The 17,320-nt window shown below is 41.2% G+C and overlaps 1 protein-coding gene across 1 annotated transcript; it reads left to right on the forward strand.

Annotated features, from left to right (window-relative positions):
* The first annotated feature begins 6,275 nt into the window (after positions 1-6,275).
* LOC141002513 (CD48 antigen-like) lies at positions 6,276-14,780 on the forward strand. The gene is made up of 5 exons (XM_073473896.1): positions 6,276-6,452; positions 11,487-11,786; positions 13,446-13,733; positions 14,093-14,200; positions 14,767-14,780. The coding sequence occupies exons 1-5, from the start codon at positions 6,404-6,406 to the stop codon at positions 14,778-14,780; spliced, it is 759 nt and encodes a 252-aa protein (XP_073329997.1). The 5' UTR covers positions 6,276-6,403.
* The last annotated feature ends 2,540 nt before the right edge of the window (positions 14,781-17,320 follow it).

The following is a 17,320-nucleotide window of genomic DNA, read 5'->3' on the forward strand; positions in this document are numbered from 1 at the left end:
ACAAAACCTTCACTTCATCTGTCATACTGCAGTCACACAGTATAGATCTTAAACTGCCAGGCAAAGCAGGCCTACATGCTGTGTGCTCATGCAAACCTTTGGCTGAACTCAGAAGCGTCAAAAGAAACCAGCACAGTTGGTAATGTGTTTTTATATTGCTTGTGCTTTAGGGCAGGGTGTCTGCTGAAATCATGAACTTTTGGAAATCATTCAGCTTATATTTGAGGAAAGCTTGACAGTTTTTATACTGTGAGCAGCTGTATGTTTGTCTTCCACTTTCCTTTCAACTTGTATGCACTCTCATGACATCCTATTCCTGTGTAACTCCACCCCCAGCTTTAATCAAATGATGCTGTTGCCACTGTGTCTGACCTCACTCACATTAAGCTAAAGTAAACTCTTTATGTTGATGCAAGGCAGTGAGTCTCAGGGCCTTTTTTCAGAAAACTGATACTGAAACATCCACTGACTCACTGACAGGCCAACCCCAGCTTTAAATCTATGCTGTATATTCCCTGATAACAGACATTTTGTTTACACTGATTGAGCAGCAGATAATCAGTTGTTTTATTCATTAATTCTTTTGAAAAATGTAGTTGGCTAAGTTGTTTATGAACTGTATGAGTGTGTTCATATTAATTACAGTTTTGAATGATCTCGTGACGTGATGGCGTCATGCTGCTCATGACAACAAAGTAACAAAATGATAGCACCCTGTAGAGAGAGGTATTTGTACCTTAAATTACAGAAATCATTTTTTAATTGGCATGTTTTTTCATATGTCATGGACAACGTTAACTGCTCCTAGAAATATTATCATAGCATCCACGTCAACTTAAAATGATGTCACTGGGATAGATGTATCACTCACTTCTGATTGGTTAGAGCAAAATGAAAGATAAAAAACATCCCAGACAGAGAACAGCCAACATGAACAGGTCATTTTGAGTAAAATATGAGTAAATGAGTGACATAAAAACCATATTTGATGAAAAACCTAACCGAGTATTGACATGCCCAATCCCAACCAAGTAGTTTTGTTGCCAAAATGTAACCAGACTGCGGGAGGCTTGCACAACTTGCCCTGATATACACTGTTTTGCATGTATATCAACCCAGCCCCGGATTTTACCATCCAATAAACGTACCTGACGGTTTATGGTTTATTAAATATTTGCTTTGTGTCAACATTACCTTTTTTGACAGTTGAACTGCCAGCTGCTGTTGTAGAGATGCTTCGCTGGGAGTAGATAAGGGTGTGTTTCCACGGTTCAGTACTGCAGCTCTGGTCTGCCCCCACAACTATTCCTTCAACAAGCCAGTACTTGCCCACTGACAACCTCCCACACATGTTATCTTGTAGTCTCAGCGCTTGCAGTGTGATTTTAAAAACTTTCCAAACACTTCTCACATACCTAAGTAATTAATTAAAATTGTCCCAATCTTACCGACCCACACTCTATGGGACAAATGCAGTGAACCATTGTGTGCTTCCTCTTTCACATGTGTCAGCTACAGCGGTTGTCAAGGACACTGTGTTTTATAGTCTTTGTGTTTGATCAACAGCAGGTGGTATCTTCCTAAAGCATCAATCTTCACATGAACAGTCTGGGGGAGGGAAATGGCTTCAACACATGACAAGCTGGAGCTGACTTTGAAATAATAAATGTAGGCAGTTTGAGCAATCCTAACTGCACACTCTTCTTCACAAACTTCAGACTTTAAACCTCCATGTCAAAACCATGTAATCTTACATCCAAACCAATCTTTGCCCTCAGACATCACACAAAAGCCTTTACAATACAGCCATAACACACTGATGAGATCAATTCAATACACTATCATAAAAATCTGAATAAGGATGCATGTGGTTTTCCCCCAGAACAACCTCTTTAGGCTATATGATGAACACGATATGAAGACACAACATGTATACATTTTCACATTTTTTACATTATGTCCAATGTACTGTTGTAAAATAAACTGAAACTATGTGAATAAAATTGAGTGTGTGAGTGAGTAAAAATATAAAACTGATAAAAACACATTTTCATGTATTTACCTGTACAAACTATTGGGGGAAAACCGGTTTGTAGATAAAGAAAGATATCATATTTATTCTGCCTCAGCATCCTATCAGAGATTCTCATCAACATCACAGGCAGTATTAGCCCTGGCCATGACTCACGGACCCCTGGTAAGCCTCATATTCATTTCTTTGCCATATAATCACATTCATTTTAATGAGTGTAGTCTGTTTTGGCTCTGCTGGCCACAGAGGGCTCCGGAAAAAAAAAAAAAAAACGCAAAAAAGTGGAGAAACGCAGCCCGGCATCACGTTGCAGTGGCCATTAACATGAGCTGGCCATTGGACTGGCAGCATGAATGACTGTAAACCACAGTGGATTGTGACGTCACGTCACTCTTTTTTTAATCTGTGGAAGCCAACGATCACTGTAGGACCAGCATGCATAACCTTCTGTAGCAGAGACATGATCGGAGATCAGAGGCAGAGTAGAACGGGTCAGTAACTGGGTACAGAGGGAACACAACGGTGTGAACGATGTTTCACTGTGTCATCACTCGGTTTGGTCTTGTGCCCCAGTTAAAATCCCACAGTAATGATCTTCCTCGCATCCTGGTTGTTAACTGGTGTGCGAACTGGTGCAGCATGTCTCCGCACCACCTGATTTGGTCTGAATCCAGCCTGTTTCCACGTGGGGGAATTGTGTGTTAATTGAGCTACAGCTGTGATGGCTTTTGTAAATGATATTGAATGCCAGTACTTTCAAACTGAACACACGGTGCACCCAGTGATAAATGAAGGGATTTGTATGTAGAGTTGTTTGTAGGGTTTGTAGTTGTGGGACATGTGCTCATCTTTTGGTAAATGATGTCATGGTTTGGGGTGTTAAGTTAAAAGGCCTGGTTACAAGCTAAGTTCATCAATTTTAAATTTGAGAATTCAAATTGTGATACTAACAAGTCAGGTAACTCAAGGTTTATTCTTTTTTTTTTTAAAATGTTTTTCATCCAGGAAGTCTTAAATGCTTTATTATGTTATTATATGTACATGATAGAACTGGTTATTGTGATTTCCAACATACTAGTACTGTAACAAAAATAGAATTCTATAGAATTAATTCTATATCAACCTCAGTATCAGCACTAACAGTACTTCAAATCATGTTTAGTTTCGTTAGAGATATTGTACCTAATATTTTCTGATACATAACTGAAGTTGTTTTTGCATCTTCACTTTCTGATCTTTAAGTGATGTTTAGTTTTATTATCTCTTTCGAGGAAGAGTGATATAAAACACCTTTAAAACCTACACCAGTCAAAACATACTCTTGCCCTCACAGGAAATTTTGCCTGAGAGACTAAACCCAGGACAAAAAAGACCACAAAGCACCTGCTGCACCACTTGCTGCTGATGGCAACAGAACCGAAGGTGACCTGATGAGTGTATCAACTTTATATCGGCTCAGATCTTCTTTCATCTGGTGGCTGGAGAGTAAGATGACAATGTTCAGAGACTCCAGTCACAAAATGAACCTGAAACAATTAGAGTGGAGTGGTTGTGGGTAGAGGTGGAGACTTGCCTCTTTTTTTCAACCCCAGTCAAACTTAACCCCATGCACACATTCTTACCTGAAAGCAAAGTTTGGAGGGAAACATTAAAGTTGACTAAAAACACTTCTGTCTCTAGTTCCATGCTTAGTCTAAACCCTCATTAGCTCAGCAGCCTGTGTATTTACCTCAAAACCCTTCAAGTATAAATTACTTATCACTCAACAGTGACAAAATATATAGCTGCTTTCTTCCTCATCCTTGTTCTTTAAGAAGCTATCAAGACAACTCATCTAAGCAATGAAAAAGCACATGACAACCACAGTCACACTGCCTCACAGTGGAGCAGTTGTCTCTCATGTCATCTTGTCATGTTTTTGTGGTCCAAGAGATGCTAGTTTCCACTTGTGACATTTGGAATCAATGACTATAGAGCCAAGGTGCTAAAGTAGTGAAGTTAATGATTGTTCCTAAGCAGCTCTGACTTCATCAGTGGGTTGATGGTAGTGCTGATATGGCAGAACATGGCATAATTCAGTGAGATAAAGAGTTATAAAGCATCAAATAGCAAAGCAATAGAAACAGCTATTCCTGCTAACTTTAATTCACTACAAAACATTCTTACTCTTCCTGACAGTCATTCATCACTCACTGAATGAGCACCGATCTGCATCAGCACCATACCTCAAAACTGTGAGATTATCCTTGTTAGAAGAATAGAACTGACTTCAACAAGCTTGTGTTCTGGTATTTGTTTAACCTGACCACACAATCTTATTATAGACAGTTCTCCATGCAGGGTGAGAACCTGACAGAAAACCGTCTCTGCGGTCGGTCTCTGCAGAAATGAGAGCGAGCCACGTGTAGTTGTCGTGGGTTGAGGATGGCGTGCTTTAACTCGTATATATGTCAGGCTGTGGTAAACCAGAGGGCTTGAATGCTGGACAGCGACAGTACATCTTGTTTTGTATCTAACCATTTGCTCTGAGTTCAAACGTGACAGGAAGAGACGTCTGGTTTCCCTTCAGTAAGAAGAATACACATCATGCTGCAGAAGGGAAAGACAGAGCACAGTGTGCAGAGGATGGTGCTTCAGATGCTGCTGTGAACAGGAATGTGATATTTACAGCTTGATGGATGGACTGACTATTCATATAGAATTTTATCAAATCAAATCAGTTGTATTTCTATAGCCCATGATCACAATCACATTGCCTCAGTGGGGTTTACAACCTGTACAGTGATCAGCATCCTCTGTCCTCAGACCCAGGGGTAGCAGCAGCAGCAGGGGAGAAAATAGAAGAAACCTCAGGAAGAGCCACAGAGGAGGGATCCCTCTCCCTGGACAGACAGACAGACAGACAATAGATGCCGCGTGCACAGAACAGAACAACAAACTCACAGATTTATTCATTTATCACTGAACTATGCTTGTTGTACTGCTGTCAAGTGTTCAACTGCAGTGTCAGAGATCATCTCAAAGGCAGGACACGTTAGAGCCAATTTATATAGCACCATTCAGACACAAGGCATCACAGTGCTTTAAAGGAGCACAGAAATACATTCAAAACAAGACATTCAGAAAATGTTCATTTTCATTTAAAATACAATAAAACAAAAAGCAAAAACAAGCAAATAAGTCAGAGATGGATTCAGGCCCGAGACCATTTGGCTTCATCTGGACCGAACGCCAAGTCAATCCAGACCCAGCCCACACCTCCTGTTATGAAGACTACAGTACATTATAAATGTTACATTTGCTGTTTTGAGTTAAATATTCTATTGATCAATACGTTGTTAGATGCTGAAAACACAGTGTTGCTGGAGATCATTTACAGCCATCCTATTAATCAGGCTTATCTCCCCGTCGTTGACATCATGGCAAGTTAACAGCTAGAGAGAGTAGAGAGAGTAGAGAGAGTAGAGCAGAAGGGAGCAACAAAGCTATCAGGTGTCGGTTTTTATAAATCTAATACAGATGAACGTATGCTGTGCATCTTTCAGCTCTCTTCTCTGTAAGTCTTGTCAATGACTGCAGGATGTCGAGCTGTCATGTTCAGGAAGTGCCGGGAAGCCTTTGTTTGTTGTTTGTACTTTGTCTTTACACCAACTCCTCAACTGAAAAGTTTCCTTGGGGTTACGGCTCTGACTGTGAACTGCAACATCCCTGTTTCTCATGTGGCCGGGGACTTTTATTCACAACTTTACCATCTCTGAGCCTCAGTGGTCACACTGTCTCCTCACAGCAAGGAGGCCCACAACATCAGCAACATTGTCACATAACCAGAAAATACTCTGTGCCGTGTTGAAATGTTAATGTAAAGCATGCTGGGAGGTGAATGAAGTGAATGTTCAGACTAAAGATAAACCTGCTTTGGATTTTTGAAAACATAAACCAATGATACAAGATGAGCACAGAAGCTGAGACAGTTGGTTTCTGCATTTACCTCAGTACTGTGCTCAGACTTATATCAACACAGTTACTGTACAGATGACGTCTTAACCTCCATTTCATGACATATTTACATTTATTCAAGCAGCGTCTGTAACTACTGTCCCTCCCTGTGTATTATTACAATACAATCAGTGAGAGACAGTAAACAGCCTCAGGAGCTTGTGACGCCCTGAGGGCTGAACACAGTCTGTCTCTGTCAGCCCGCCTCCAACTGCTGCTTTCTGGTGGATTCTCTCCGGTGCGGCTCGGCTCGGCTCGGCTTGTCTCGGTACGGTTTGAATAAATGTATTAATAAATACAAAAACAACATCAATAACTTGTCTTCGCGTTATGGTGCCTTTGAACGCAACTTAGGAGTGCTAATGGAAGAGCCTCATGTTTGACTGTGTGATGGAGGTGAAGACGATCATCTTCTTCTTCATGGGTAAGCAGCCTCGCTCATTATGCTTCACTTCAGCTTTGAAGACTTCTGTCGGCTTCAGTAGGAACTTTTGAGCTGCTCCTCATGAACAGACGCTACAAATGAAGAACGCAGTACAGGCTGAAGACAACGTTTACACCAGACTGCTGTCTTTGTTGTGTTCAAGCGTTCTTCAGTATACTGACGTGATGAGAACATTCTCTGAGGCTGTGACCCAAAGGAAAGCTTCAGTTCTCAGTGTAAACTGAAGACGCTGTGTTCATTATATTTCTTATCAAAGTAAAAATGTTAGAGGTCAGAAACATGAGATCTTGGCCCAACAGAGACAAGTTAAAGGAAGGATGCCAAAGGAAGAGAAAACATATAAACTTCTAATAAAAATGAATCTGAAAAGCAACTAAAACTAAACTGGAATGAAAAACATAAAAAAGTCCCAACATGACTCATGTCTCACAGAGGTTTTTCTCCATAAACAGGAAATGCTGTTTCCTTAGTTGGTCTCCAGATGCTGTCGTAAGCAGATGGCTTGTGGCCAGATATGAAAGACTGTGATATTAGGGAATACAGCATTGTAGCATTACATTAAAAAAAATACTAATATACTGAGTAAAAAGGAGCACAAGCCTTTGTATTTGTCCTCGGCTATCAGCAACAAGCTGTAAATAATCCTGCAGGGGTTTTCCATCCAGCTGTTGACAGTGAAAAAACACCTGGTTATAGTAGAGAGTCTGTTCAGATGCAAACAAAAGAAGGCCATGAACTTCAGTTATAACCCTGTGAATAAATAAAAGGGGGACTCTTTTTCTCTCTTTTGACTTTCTCTGCTCATTTTCATTAGCCAGTAAGAATGACCCGTTGCCTGTTGTAAACATGTGTTAAGCTCTTTTCACTTTAAAGCAGCACTCTGTCGTTTTGTTGAAGAAATGTTAATGAGAAGAGAAAAATCTTCATTGGCTGATTTTTTTTTTCTGCCTAAACAAACTCTCTTTGTTTTCATGACTGAATAAAGTGAATAAACAAACTGACCTCAAAGGACAACACAATTTATACTGTTTTACTTTGTTTATATGTGGCGGACCCTGCCACCTTTCTAGCTTCAAACAGTGTTCTGAGACCTTATTTTCCTAACTAACTACTAATAATTGTATAATTGAATAGGATTGGATTGATTGAAGTCTGTAATTATATGAATTGAGGTTAGCAACAGACAAAGATTTTGCTGATTAGACTCAATCTTTTCTGACAGATTATTTCAGAGCTTTTGCTTTTTTGGATAATATAGTCAAAGAGAGACAGAATGAAATCCAGGACACTGTATAAGGTCTCAGCCGTATAAGGCAAACGCTCTACAAGGTAAACTACCACGGTGTGCTGCAATTAGATTCCATCAGTGTGAAGTATCTTCATTAAGTGTACGCCCATATGAAGTTAGGAGACAGGACAGGATCCTTCCGGAGGATATTCAAAGTTAATTCTCCCTGGTCATCCTGGAGGTCAAGGTGCTGATGGGGAGGTAGTGGGTGCAGCAGTTGGTATGAAAGACAGTATGACAGCATCCAAAGTAAAATAAAAAATATATAATTAAATAATTCAAGGTACAAGCTTATTTGTCATTATACAATACAAGGTTGCATAACGAAGTTTGTAAACCCCTTCATGTTACACAAACACAGAACACATATACAGTTATTTATATACAAATATAAATAAACATGTAGTACATCTTTGAATCTACATCTGGGGGATTGTAAACAACAGGAACAAGATGGTGATGATATAGTTTTCATCTTCATTAAACACTTTCCATCCACTTAGGCTGAGTGTCAGCATCAAGCATCGATGTTATAAACACAGAGTCCACCTAAGGCTGGGCGATAAAACGATCTCAATCATTTTCATGATAAAATTTTCCACGATAACAATGATAAATTTATGACATTTATTTTCAATATAGTTCTTTTTGAGTCCGTTTTCCTTTACCTAGAAAACACTACACCAACAGCCAATCACACAGCAGAGCAACAAATGCATGTGGTTGATGCATGTTTCCGGCCCCTCCCACTCACAACAACTCAGAATCATGGTGACCACCTGTGTGTCTAGCCGACACAAGTAAATGAGCGGTCCGACTAGCGAAACTGACAAAGACAAAGAAATTGTACCGAAGAAAGATCATACCACTTCGGTTATTTGGAAATAGTTCAGCTACCTGAAGTCTGACAAAGGACAGACCAGCATTAGGTGTAAAATGTGTCAGCGACCAGTCCTCAGCAGAACTGGAAACACCACCAACCTCTTCCATCATCTCAAAAGGTACCGTCCCAAACAGTACTCTGAAAGCATGAGTTTGCGTTATCATGCTAGCGTCAGCCTCCCCTCAAGTAGCCAACAGCCCAGCCCCACTGCTTCTACTAGTCAAACTTCAGTTCAACCAACAGTTGCCGCTGCTTTTTCAGACATTACCCCATATGAGAAGAAACCAAAGCGACACAAAGACATAACCAGCGCAGTTATGTGCTGTATCGCTAAAGATATGATGCCTATAAGCACGGTTAAAAATAAGCTCTACGCAGAGTGTGGGGTTAAGTTGGAGGAGCAGCTCAGAGATGTCACCATTGATATGTGGTCTGGTCGCAGGTCCGAACCACATCAGGTCTTAGAGAACAAGAGGCATTAAAGCTGAACTGAACAACTACCTACAAGCTCAAGAATGTGCAATATTCAAAGAATACAGTAGCATAATCATCCTCAACATTTACCTTTTTATTTCATTTTCTTTAATCAATGTTTAGTTCAGTATACTACCTCTAAAATGGTTGAGACACGTTTGAAACAAGCAATTTGTTGTACATATTCATCATTTTATTTATTCAGTGTTTAACATAAAGCCATTTGGTTGGTTGGTTCTGTTGAATGTTTGTCACCTATTCATTCTGACAATAAATAATTGTATTTTATAAACCATAATTAACCTTCTGGTTTGTTTATTGTTAAATATATTGTATATCGTGATAATTATCGACATCGATCAATATAAAAAAACATATCGTGATAACAGTTTTGGCCATATCGCCCAGCCCTAAGTCCACCCCACCTCTCCCAGCCGTAGTCCTGCACTCTGTCATCTCAGAGCACAGCCCGCCTGTCGAGTGCAACAGCTTGATCTTGGATGTTGTGGTGGGGACAGGTATCTGTGAGCACAACAGTTTCTAATTCCTGTTGTCTGGCCCATTAGTCCATTTCATTTTCCTGCAGCCAATCATTATCCAGGAGCAGCCTAAAGCTAACAGGTTTTGCATGGCTCTTATTCTGACTCTCTTCCTCCCTTGGGCAGTCCAGCTATACAAATTGGATGGTTGAAAGAATCCGTGGGTAGTGATCGTCTCAAAGTCTGCTGCTTGTAATCCAAAACCTGTGTTCTCTGATGCTGATGAAAGTCTTATAGTCTTAAACCTCCATTACACGTTATTTGGCTGTGAAAACAACACGAACATACTGTTTGTCATCACTTTAAGTTGATATGGTGATCTTTTTAACCCACAGCTGCTCATTTACATATCCAGCAGACATACAGCAGCATTAGCATTCTTTTGGTGCCATATTCAGTCCTTCCAGAAAAATGCGGAGTTTTTTGTGATTGTTGCGGGCAAAAATCCTTGATTATGCGGCACATTTTTTTAAAAAATGCAATGGAATATGCGGGATATTCATACAATTTTATGCAATGAAATTGCGGGAATTTGCAAAAATTGCAGGAACTTGCAAAAACTGCGGTTTGATGAATAAGAAAAAAAAAAGTGATTCCCCAACACTCTGTTACTAGGCTCACTAGGCTACTACCTTAATGTAAAGAGTCATTTCTAACGACTTCCTATGATAAGCAAGCATACTACATCACAGAAAGTGCTGGGAATAATTAAGTTCTCAGTTTTCCGATGACGTCACTTCATAACGTTCCCAAAGCAACAAGAGGAAAATGGCTGCTCTTGTGTGAAGTAAACGCAACATTTTTCAACTTTCTGCGAAGATATATGTGACTTTTTTGCAACGAAAATGCGGGGATTATGAAATCATGCAAGATCTGCATATTTTGCGCGGAAATCGGCGATTTATGCGGCCAAAGTGCGGCGTCTTTAAAAAAATGCGGCCCCCGCATAAATGTGACTTTGGCTGATTATGCTGAATTATGCGATCGCATAATCACGTTTTTCTGGACGGACTGCATATTTCTGGCTACCGTGCGAACATAAGTCCAATATTCACTCTGCTTCAGCTCTTTCAGGTCTCTACCAACTCCTGAGGCTCTTTAAATATTAAATAAATGTTCCACTATGTTCAGCAGCTAGTCTCTAACTGTGTCTCTTTGCTGTTTAGTGGAGGACAGGTATTGAACAGTGGGTTGATGGAACTTTTTCACTGAGAACACCTGCCTCTCAAAGGCAAAGAATGAACCAAAACATAAAGTTTACGGTCAGAGAAGGTTGTTAATATAGAAATATTGATCATAGCTGCTTTAAGCTTCATCTGCAAAGGAGGCATTAAAGCTGCATTTTCCAGTTGCATTTCTCCAGGCATGTTTTGTGCTTCACTGCCCAGTGTGTCTGTTGGTGTGACAGAGACAAACATGATGCAAACATCTTGCAGCCCCTGTTGAGCTGCATGAAGCAGTAAAGTGTAACAGAACCTCACATTTTACCCCTCAAGAAAGATTGAACTCATTTGCTGCTTCTAAATATCTCATTTTTTGTAGAGGTTTAGTTTGTAACAAACAGTATCAGAGGGAGAGAAAATGTTTGGATCCCTGCTGAACTCTGTAGAAAGACTGAAGAAAGTGACTCACTCCTGAGTGACGTGCCACAGATCTAATGTACATCTTAATTATTAAAAAGGTGACAATCAGCAAAAACACTTCAGGGATTTGATACACACGAGTATACAGCATTTCATAAGGCTGCAATAGTGACACTAATATTCACTGTCAGTGGATCAGCTGCCCATTGTAAATCTCTGTTAACTGGTTATCTCTTTATTTTACAGTGATAATCTCATCTGATTGTGAGGAAGTGAAGAAGAACCTGACCGGCACTGAGGGAGGATCCATCACACTACCTGACCCTGTGAAGGGACATGGGTTTCTCTTATTTGGAGAAAACAATATTGCTATGGTGAACGAGGAGAAAATCACTATATATGAGGGAAAATACAAGGACAGACTTCTGTGGAACAAAAACACTGGACTCTTTACAATCACAGGACTGCAGAGGAGCGACTCAGGGAGTTATGCTATTGACCCTAAAGATGGAGGACGTCGTGCTGGATATAAACTCACAGTGTATGGTAAGTCACATTTCCTTTGCCGTATACTGACCAGTCTGTTGGTGGTAACATTGTTCTGATAGCATCCTAGCCCCATCTGTGACCTCAGCAGTCCATATGTTGCTCCCTGGAATAGGTCAATATTATAAATCATCAAACATCAGTTTACTGATAGTGGCCTGTATCTTCAGGTGTATTTGCATGAGCTCACAGTCACAGACGTCTGCTCTCTGCCCAGAATGTTTAACATTTTTGGCAGGGGGGGAAATTCAATGAAAACACACTTTTGCACAGACTGCAGCTGAGTTAATGTACGACGAGTGAAGACATCAAGCAAAGACACTCAGGCTGTGGAAATATTGATCCCAGAGCACCGTGAGATGGAACCACAGGGTGAAGTACAGTATAGAGCTCACAAAGGAGTCTAACAGCATCCATGACAGCTTGATGCTGACACTGTCAGTTCAGCTTGTTGGGGCGTTACACACCATTTAAAAGGAAAATTAATAATCAGAGGTAATTATTAATGATCTCAAATAAAAGGATCTAATTTACATCAGATCACCTTGGGAACACCAGCCTTAAAGAAGGGTTAGTCAATTCATGGACAAAGGAAATTACAAACAAAATGGCTGAAAAATGGAGGACTCATGTCCAATTCAACCTGTTGAGTGTTTGAGTGAGAGAGTCTGCAAGAGGCTGAAATGGTACAAATAGGAATGGGGCAGCACTTAAAGTCTGGTTTGGGACCATGGCTTCTTTCTTCAGAGAGCAAAGAGCATCTCATAAACACAGTCAAGTTTAAATCCCACAGTGAACAAATTCCTGTGTGGGTCCCTACAAGCTCATCAAGTCAACACATAAAGAAACCATCAAACTCATGAAGAAAGTCTCCAGGTCCACTGGTTGAGGCAGAACTTGCTGATATGAGAGTCAAAAATTAAGACAGGATCAGAGCTCGACCAATCTTAGGGAGTGAAAAGTTCTGATATGGATACTGTGTATCGGTTGAAATGTACACACTTTTTTAGGTGACAGGTCAAATGTAGTTATCAAACACTTGTGACAAAGATATATACCAGAGGCAGGATACTTTATTATCTAAGATGACAGCTGTGCACTGAAACAGTAAACCACAATGGAAATGTAACAATTATGAATCACCAAAGCATCATTATCTGCAAGTTTTCATCTCGACTGATACTGACAACATATACGCATGCACCGATACATCTGATAGGTCAATATCAGCTGATAATATTTACAGAGGTGCACAGCTGAGTGCCACCTGAACAAATGAATGAAATCAGAAGTATCTGGTTAATCAGTCTGATTGAATTCCAATGAAAAAGAGTCATTCCCACACACACTTATCACCTCGGCACTAATTTATTACAAAAGATGGACGCTTCCTGTAAGGACCCTCCCACACAGGGTTCCAAGCCTGCAACTCCCCTCCAGTTAGAACTGAAGAAGCCTCTTGGATGAGAGCTGAAAGTCCAGTTGTCTACGATATAGCATTTAGAATCACCCTGAAAATGTTTCCCTGTTGACTTTAACTGGGAGAAACACAAAAAGACAGTCAGTAACATTTGTGAACAGAGAGTGGGACCAGAGTACGAGGCTCTGCAGTCAGACATATTGTCTCATTTGAATCTCTTTCCTCTCTTTCTCCTCCAGAGTCTGTCCCGACTCCTGCAGTGAACAAAGTGAATGTGAGTGCTGAGAGCTGCACCCTGCTGTGTTCTGTGGAGAGAGCTGAAGAGACGACCCTGCTGTGGTACAAAGACGAGGTGATAGTGAACCAGAGCAGCTCTGCTCTCTCTCTGCCTCTCACTGTACACGAGCAGGACTTCAGCTCCTCTTACAGATGTGTGGCTGCCAACCCTGCTGAGAATAAGACTCTTCCTGTTAATGTTAGCATATCCTGCGGGGGACAGAACATCACAGAGGACGGTGAAAGACATCGTAAGACTAATTCAGACACTGATTTTTAACGGGCAAGGACAACACCATCAATGAGATGTACATGATAGTTTATTGAGGTGGAATATGAGTGTGATGTTGATGAAGTGTTGAGCAGCTGCAGTGGGGAAGGCTTGGTGAGGGATCAACAGCAGCTCCCGGGCTGGCAGACCCCCTATAACAAAGAGAGAGACAGAGAGAGACAGACAGGAGAAGAGGAGTGACTGTGGTGTGGTCCTGCTCACGAACTTCAGCTTAAACTTTTATCTCCATTAAAAGATAAACATCTTATATTATAAAGACACTCGTCTTTCACATGTTGTCCAGTGTAATTTGTTGATGTTGGATGTTTTGGTCGACAGATATCATCATTGGAATCTTAATCCCCATCGTGTTTGCTGTCCTTGTCCTTCTTGTTGCTTGTACCATCAAGTGGAAGTGTTTCGACAAAAAAACCCAACACACACAAGGCAAGTATTTGTTTTCTTAATGTCACTGCTGGATGAGAGTTTGTCTCAGTGTAATGTGTGCATGTGTCTACACATTTGAATATTTCTAGGACTAAAGCTTCATTTCAACCTGTCGTACTCAATCCTGACATCCTTTGTATTTCTCTGTTTGGTTCTTGTTGGTGTAAATCTGTTTTGAAGTGCAACACAGCAGTAGAAGTTCAGAGGCTGTTCTTGGCAGTTCTCTTCTGGTTGAGTGTGTGAGTGTCAGCTCATGAACATGTAATGTGAGCGTGGTATGACACGTTTTGTTTGTAGAAATGTTGTGTAGCCTGTGACACGTACAAATGTCAACGCAACAGTGATTCACACAAAACATTAACTACAAACATTTTGTCCTTATTCTAAACAGTTTGAGGTACAAAAAAAACAGTCAGGGAACCTTCGTTATCACAGTTTAAAGAACTACTTGGTTAAACTTGGAGAAAGCCTCATGAAAGGTCATGGCAGGAAACAAAATGCAAACAGAGACCACCTGTGTCACAGTCTGAGTCATGTTTCACGTTGTCTCTATGTGTCGTTGCCAGGTGAACATAAATAGAGGACAAAAATGCATTTGAACAAACAACCCATGCTTTCATTTATCTTGTGAGGACAGGCCAAAGTAGCATGAGTAACAGAGCGTGCAGCTGCTGGACAGCTTCCTGCCTTCTGAGAATCACACAGGATCTCAGACAGATATTCATCACATAGGAAGCTACAGCTGATTGACTGAGAAATATTTCTAATGTTAATTTTAAATACCAATCTCAGAGTCAGTAACCAGTAACTGTTGATTATTGATGTTCTGTGTGGTCATTTAGACTGTTACAGGCTGGACACACTGGATGATTGTGTAGTGTGTGGCGGCTGTGTTGCTGAGCTTCACTCACGTGTTTGTGTTGCTGCTGCAGCGCAGCTCCTGCCTGCTCTGTCTGTTTACATGGAGTTTGTCGTTGATAATTATCAATAAATATGATGACGTGATTTTCCTTTACCTCCGCTTAAAGAGCGAGAAAGCAGGAGGGGGAAAGAGAGGGAGGGAGATAAAGAAAGAGAGAGTGCACAGGAAAAAACCTGACCTTCACCTGTTGTGTGTATTCTCTCCATGTCTGTTTCACATTGTACAGATACAGACATTCAGACTGTGGTGGAACCCTGGTATGATGTCCATACGACTGTCTACAGGTCGTTTTCAGTCTATTTTTGCTGAGAACTGCGTTCATGTTGAGGTAGAAATATTCGAGACTCCGACTCTGTAGATGAAGTGGCGCTGCAGCTTGACATGGGCTCAGGAGGTGCGACTCACACCACCAGTGTGGCTCTAACCTGTTACCATGGACACTGACACCAAGCACACACACTGCTCGGGCATCCAGTGTGGCCAGCCTGTTAGAATAACACAATGCATTATATCCCTCTGGACTCTATGCTGGCCATTTGTGTCCACCTCACTTCCTTTTTGTTGACCATTTTAGCTGTGTTAATGCATATGGAATGATATTTCCCAAGGGTCTGGATTTTTTTCTGATTTTTTAATTTTCAAAACCTGCTCTTTAAATATGTCAATATTATACTGTATATCTCCAATTGTACCTCATGGCTCTATCGTGGACACTTTTGGCCAATTGAAACCCATGAAAACTACATTTTTTAATTCCTTGTGATTTACAGTATTAAATCATATAATTTAGGTAAAATGGCTTTCATTCTAAACACAACACTTGAAAATTTTAGTTTTTAATGTTTTCTACCAGATTATGTCATTTGTCCATATTTGGCCCAGGCTGCAATTTTAGGTAATATTCTTAGTTTCCACTAGGGGCGTATGATGGCTTACTGCACTCCAATGGAGCGAATGAATGACACAATTTTGACATAGGTGTGATCTGAAGGATGTCAGGTAATGATGTGTGTTTGTGCATGAGAAAAATTGTGCCTGTAAATATGTATTTGCAAGATAGAGTGACATAAATTACAGTGTCATACCTCCAAGTTTCAGTGAATTTCTCTTGGGACAGGGTATTGAGCTTTGAGTTTCCAAAGCAAACTTGGCTTTGATGCACAGGTTGAAAAACCTTTAGCTTTGATCTTTTCATAAAAGAATGCCACACACAACTAAACAATAGCCCTTAGATACTCAAATAGCTGCTCTCCAAAAAAAATAAAGGATCACAGGTCATCTTGACCTCTGCCCTCAGGGGAAACAAAAACAAAGTCTGACACTGTTTATAAATCTGTCCTGAGTTTATGCAGGTGCAGTCAGTACTAATGCTATAAGTGAGCCTAACAGCTCCCAGATCATTCTTTCTCTGGCAAGATGGCGAGAAGGTCATATTCACTGACTGACGCACTTCACTATGTGATGGGCTCGGAGAGTGAAGATGGGGAGAAATGCTCTGCGCTTGAGGAGGAGACATCTTCTGCCCAAGATGAGGACACGTCCTCTCCTGAAGATGAGGGGACACCTTCCTCAGAGGATGACAGCAACACCACGGCTGAGGAGTACCAGCCAGTGCCGGATTCCTCTTCCTCAGGGGAAGAGGACGATACAGACACAGCGGTGGAGGCCGAGCAGCTGATGGCAGAGACAGAGGAGCTGGCGAGTGAGTGGATGTCTCGCCATAGGAAAATTATGTGGTTTCCCACTCCTGAAGAGACCCTGCACTATAATCCAGTATCCACTGGTATCACCTCAGGGCCCACCCTGTATGCAGTTGCCCGCATCAGCAACCTGAGGTCTGCCTTTGACCTGTTTATAACAGAGGAGATCATTCAGCTGCTGTGCACCCACACAAACATGCATGGGAGGCAAAGGTGTGATGATTGGAGGGATGTGGATGAAGTGGAGATGAGAGCCTACATTGGGATTCTGATTCTGGCTGGCGTCTACCGCTCAAGACATGAAGCAACACGTGGCATGTGGGATGCCAAGACAGGACGGGCCATGTTTCATGCTACGATGCCCCTCTACCGCTACATTCGGCCATGTCCCCCACACTCAGCAGCTGCTGCTGCCATTGTTACCGGGATACAAGAGGGTGAATCAGAGTGTGACCCAGAGCCCGCCAACAAAAGTAGGAGAAGGTGTGAACTATGCAC

The sequence above is a fragment of the Pagrus major genome, chromosome 1 (genome assembly GCF_040436345.1).
Source record: "Pagrus major chromosome 1, Pma_NU_1.0".
NCBI lineage: Eukaryota > Metazoa > Chordata > Actinopteri > Spariformes > Sparidae > Pagrus > Pagrus major.

Coding starts and splice junctions, on each gene's coding strand:
- LOC141002513 (XM_073473896.1), top strand. CDS start 6,404: ATGTTTGACTGTGTGATGGAGGTGAAGACGATCATCTTCTTCTTCATG. Junction 6,453..11,486: donor GATCATCTTCTTCTTCATGG/GTAAGCAGCCTC, acceptor TTTATTTTACAG/TGATAATCTCATCTGATTGT. Junction 11,787..13,445: donor ATATAAACTCACAGTGTATG/GTAAGTCACATT, acceptor TTTCTCCTCCAG/AGTCTGTCCCGACTCCTGCA.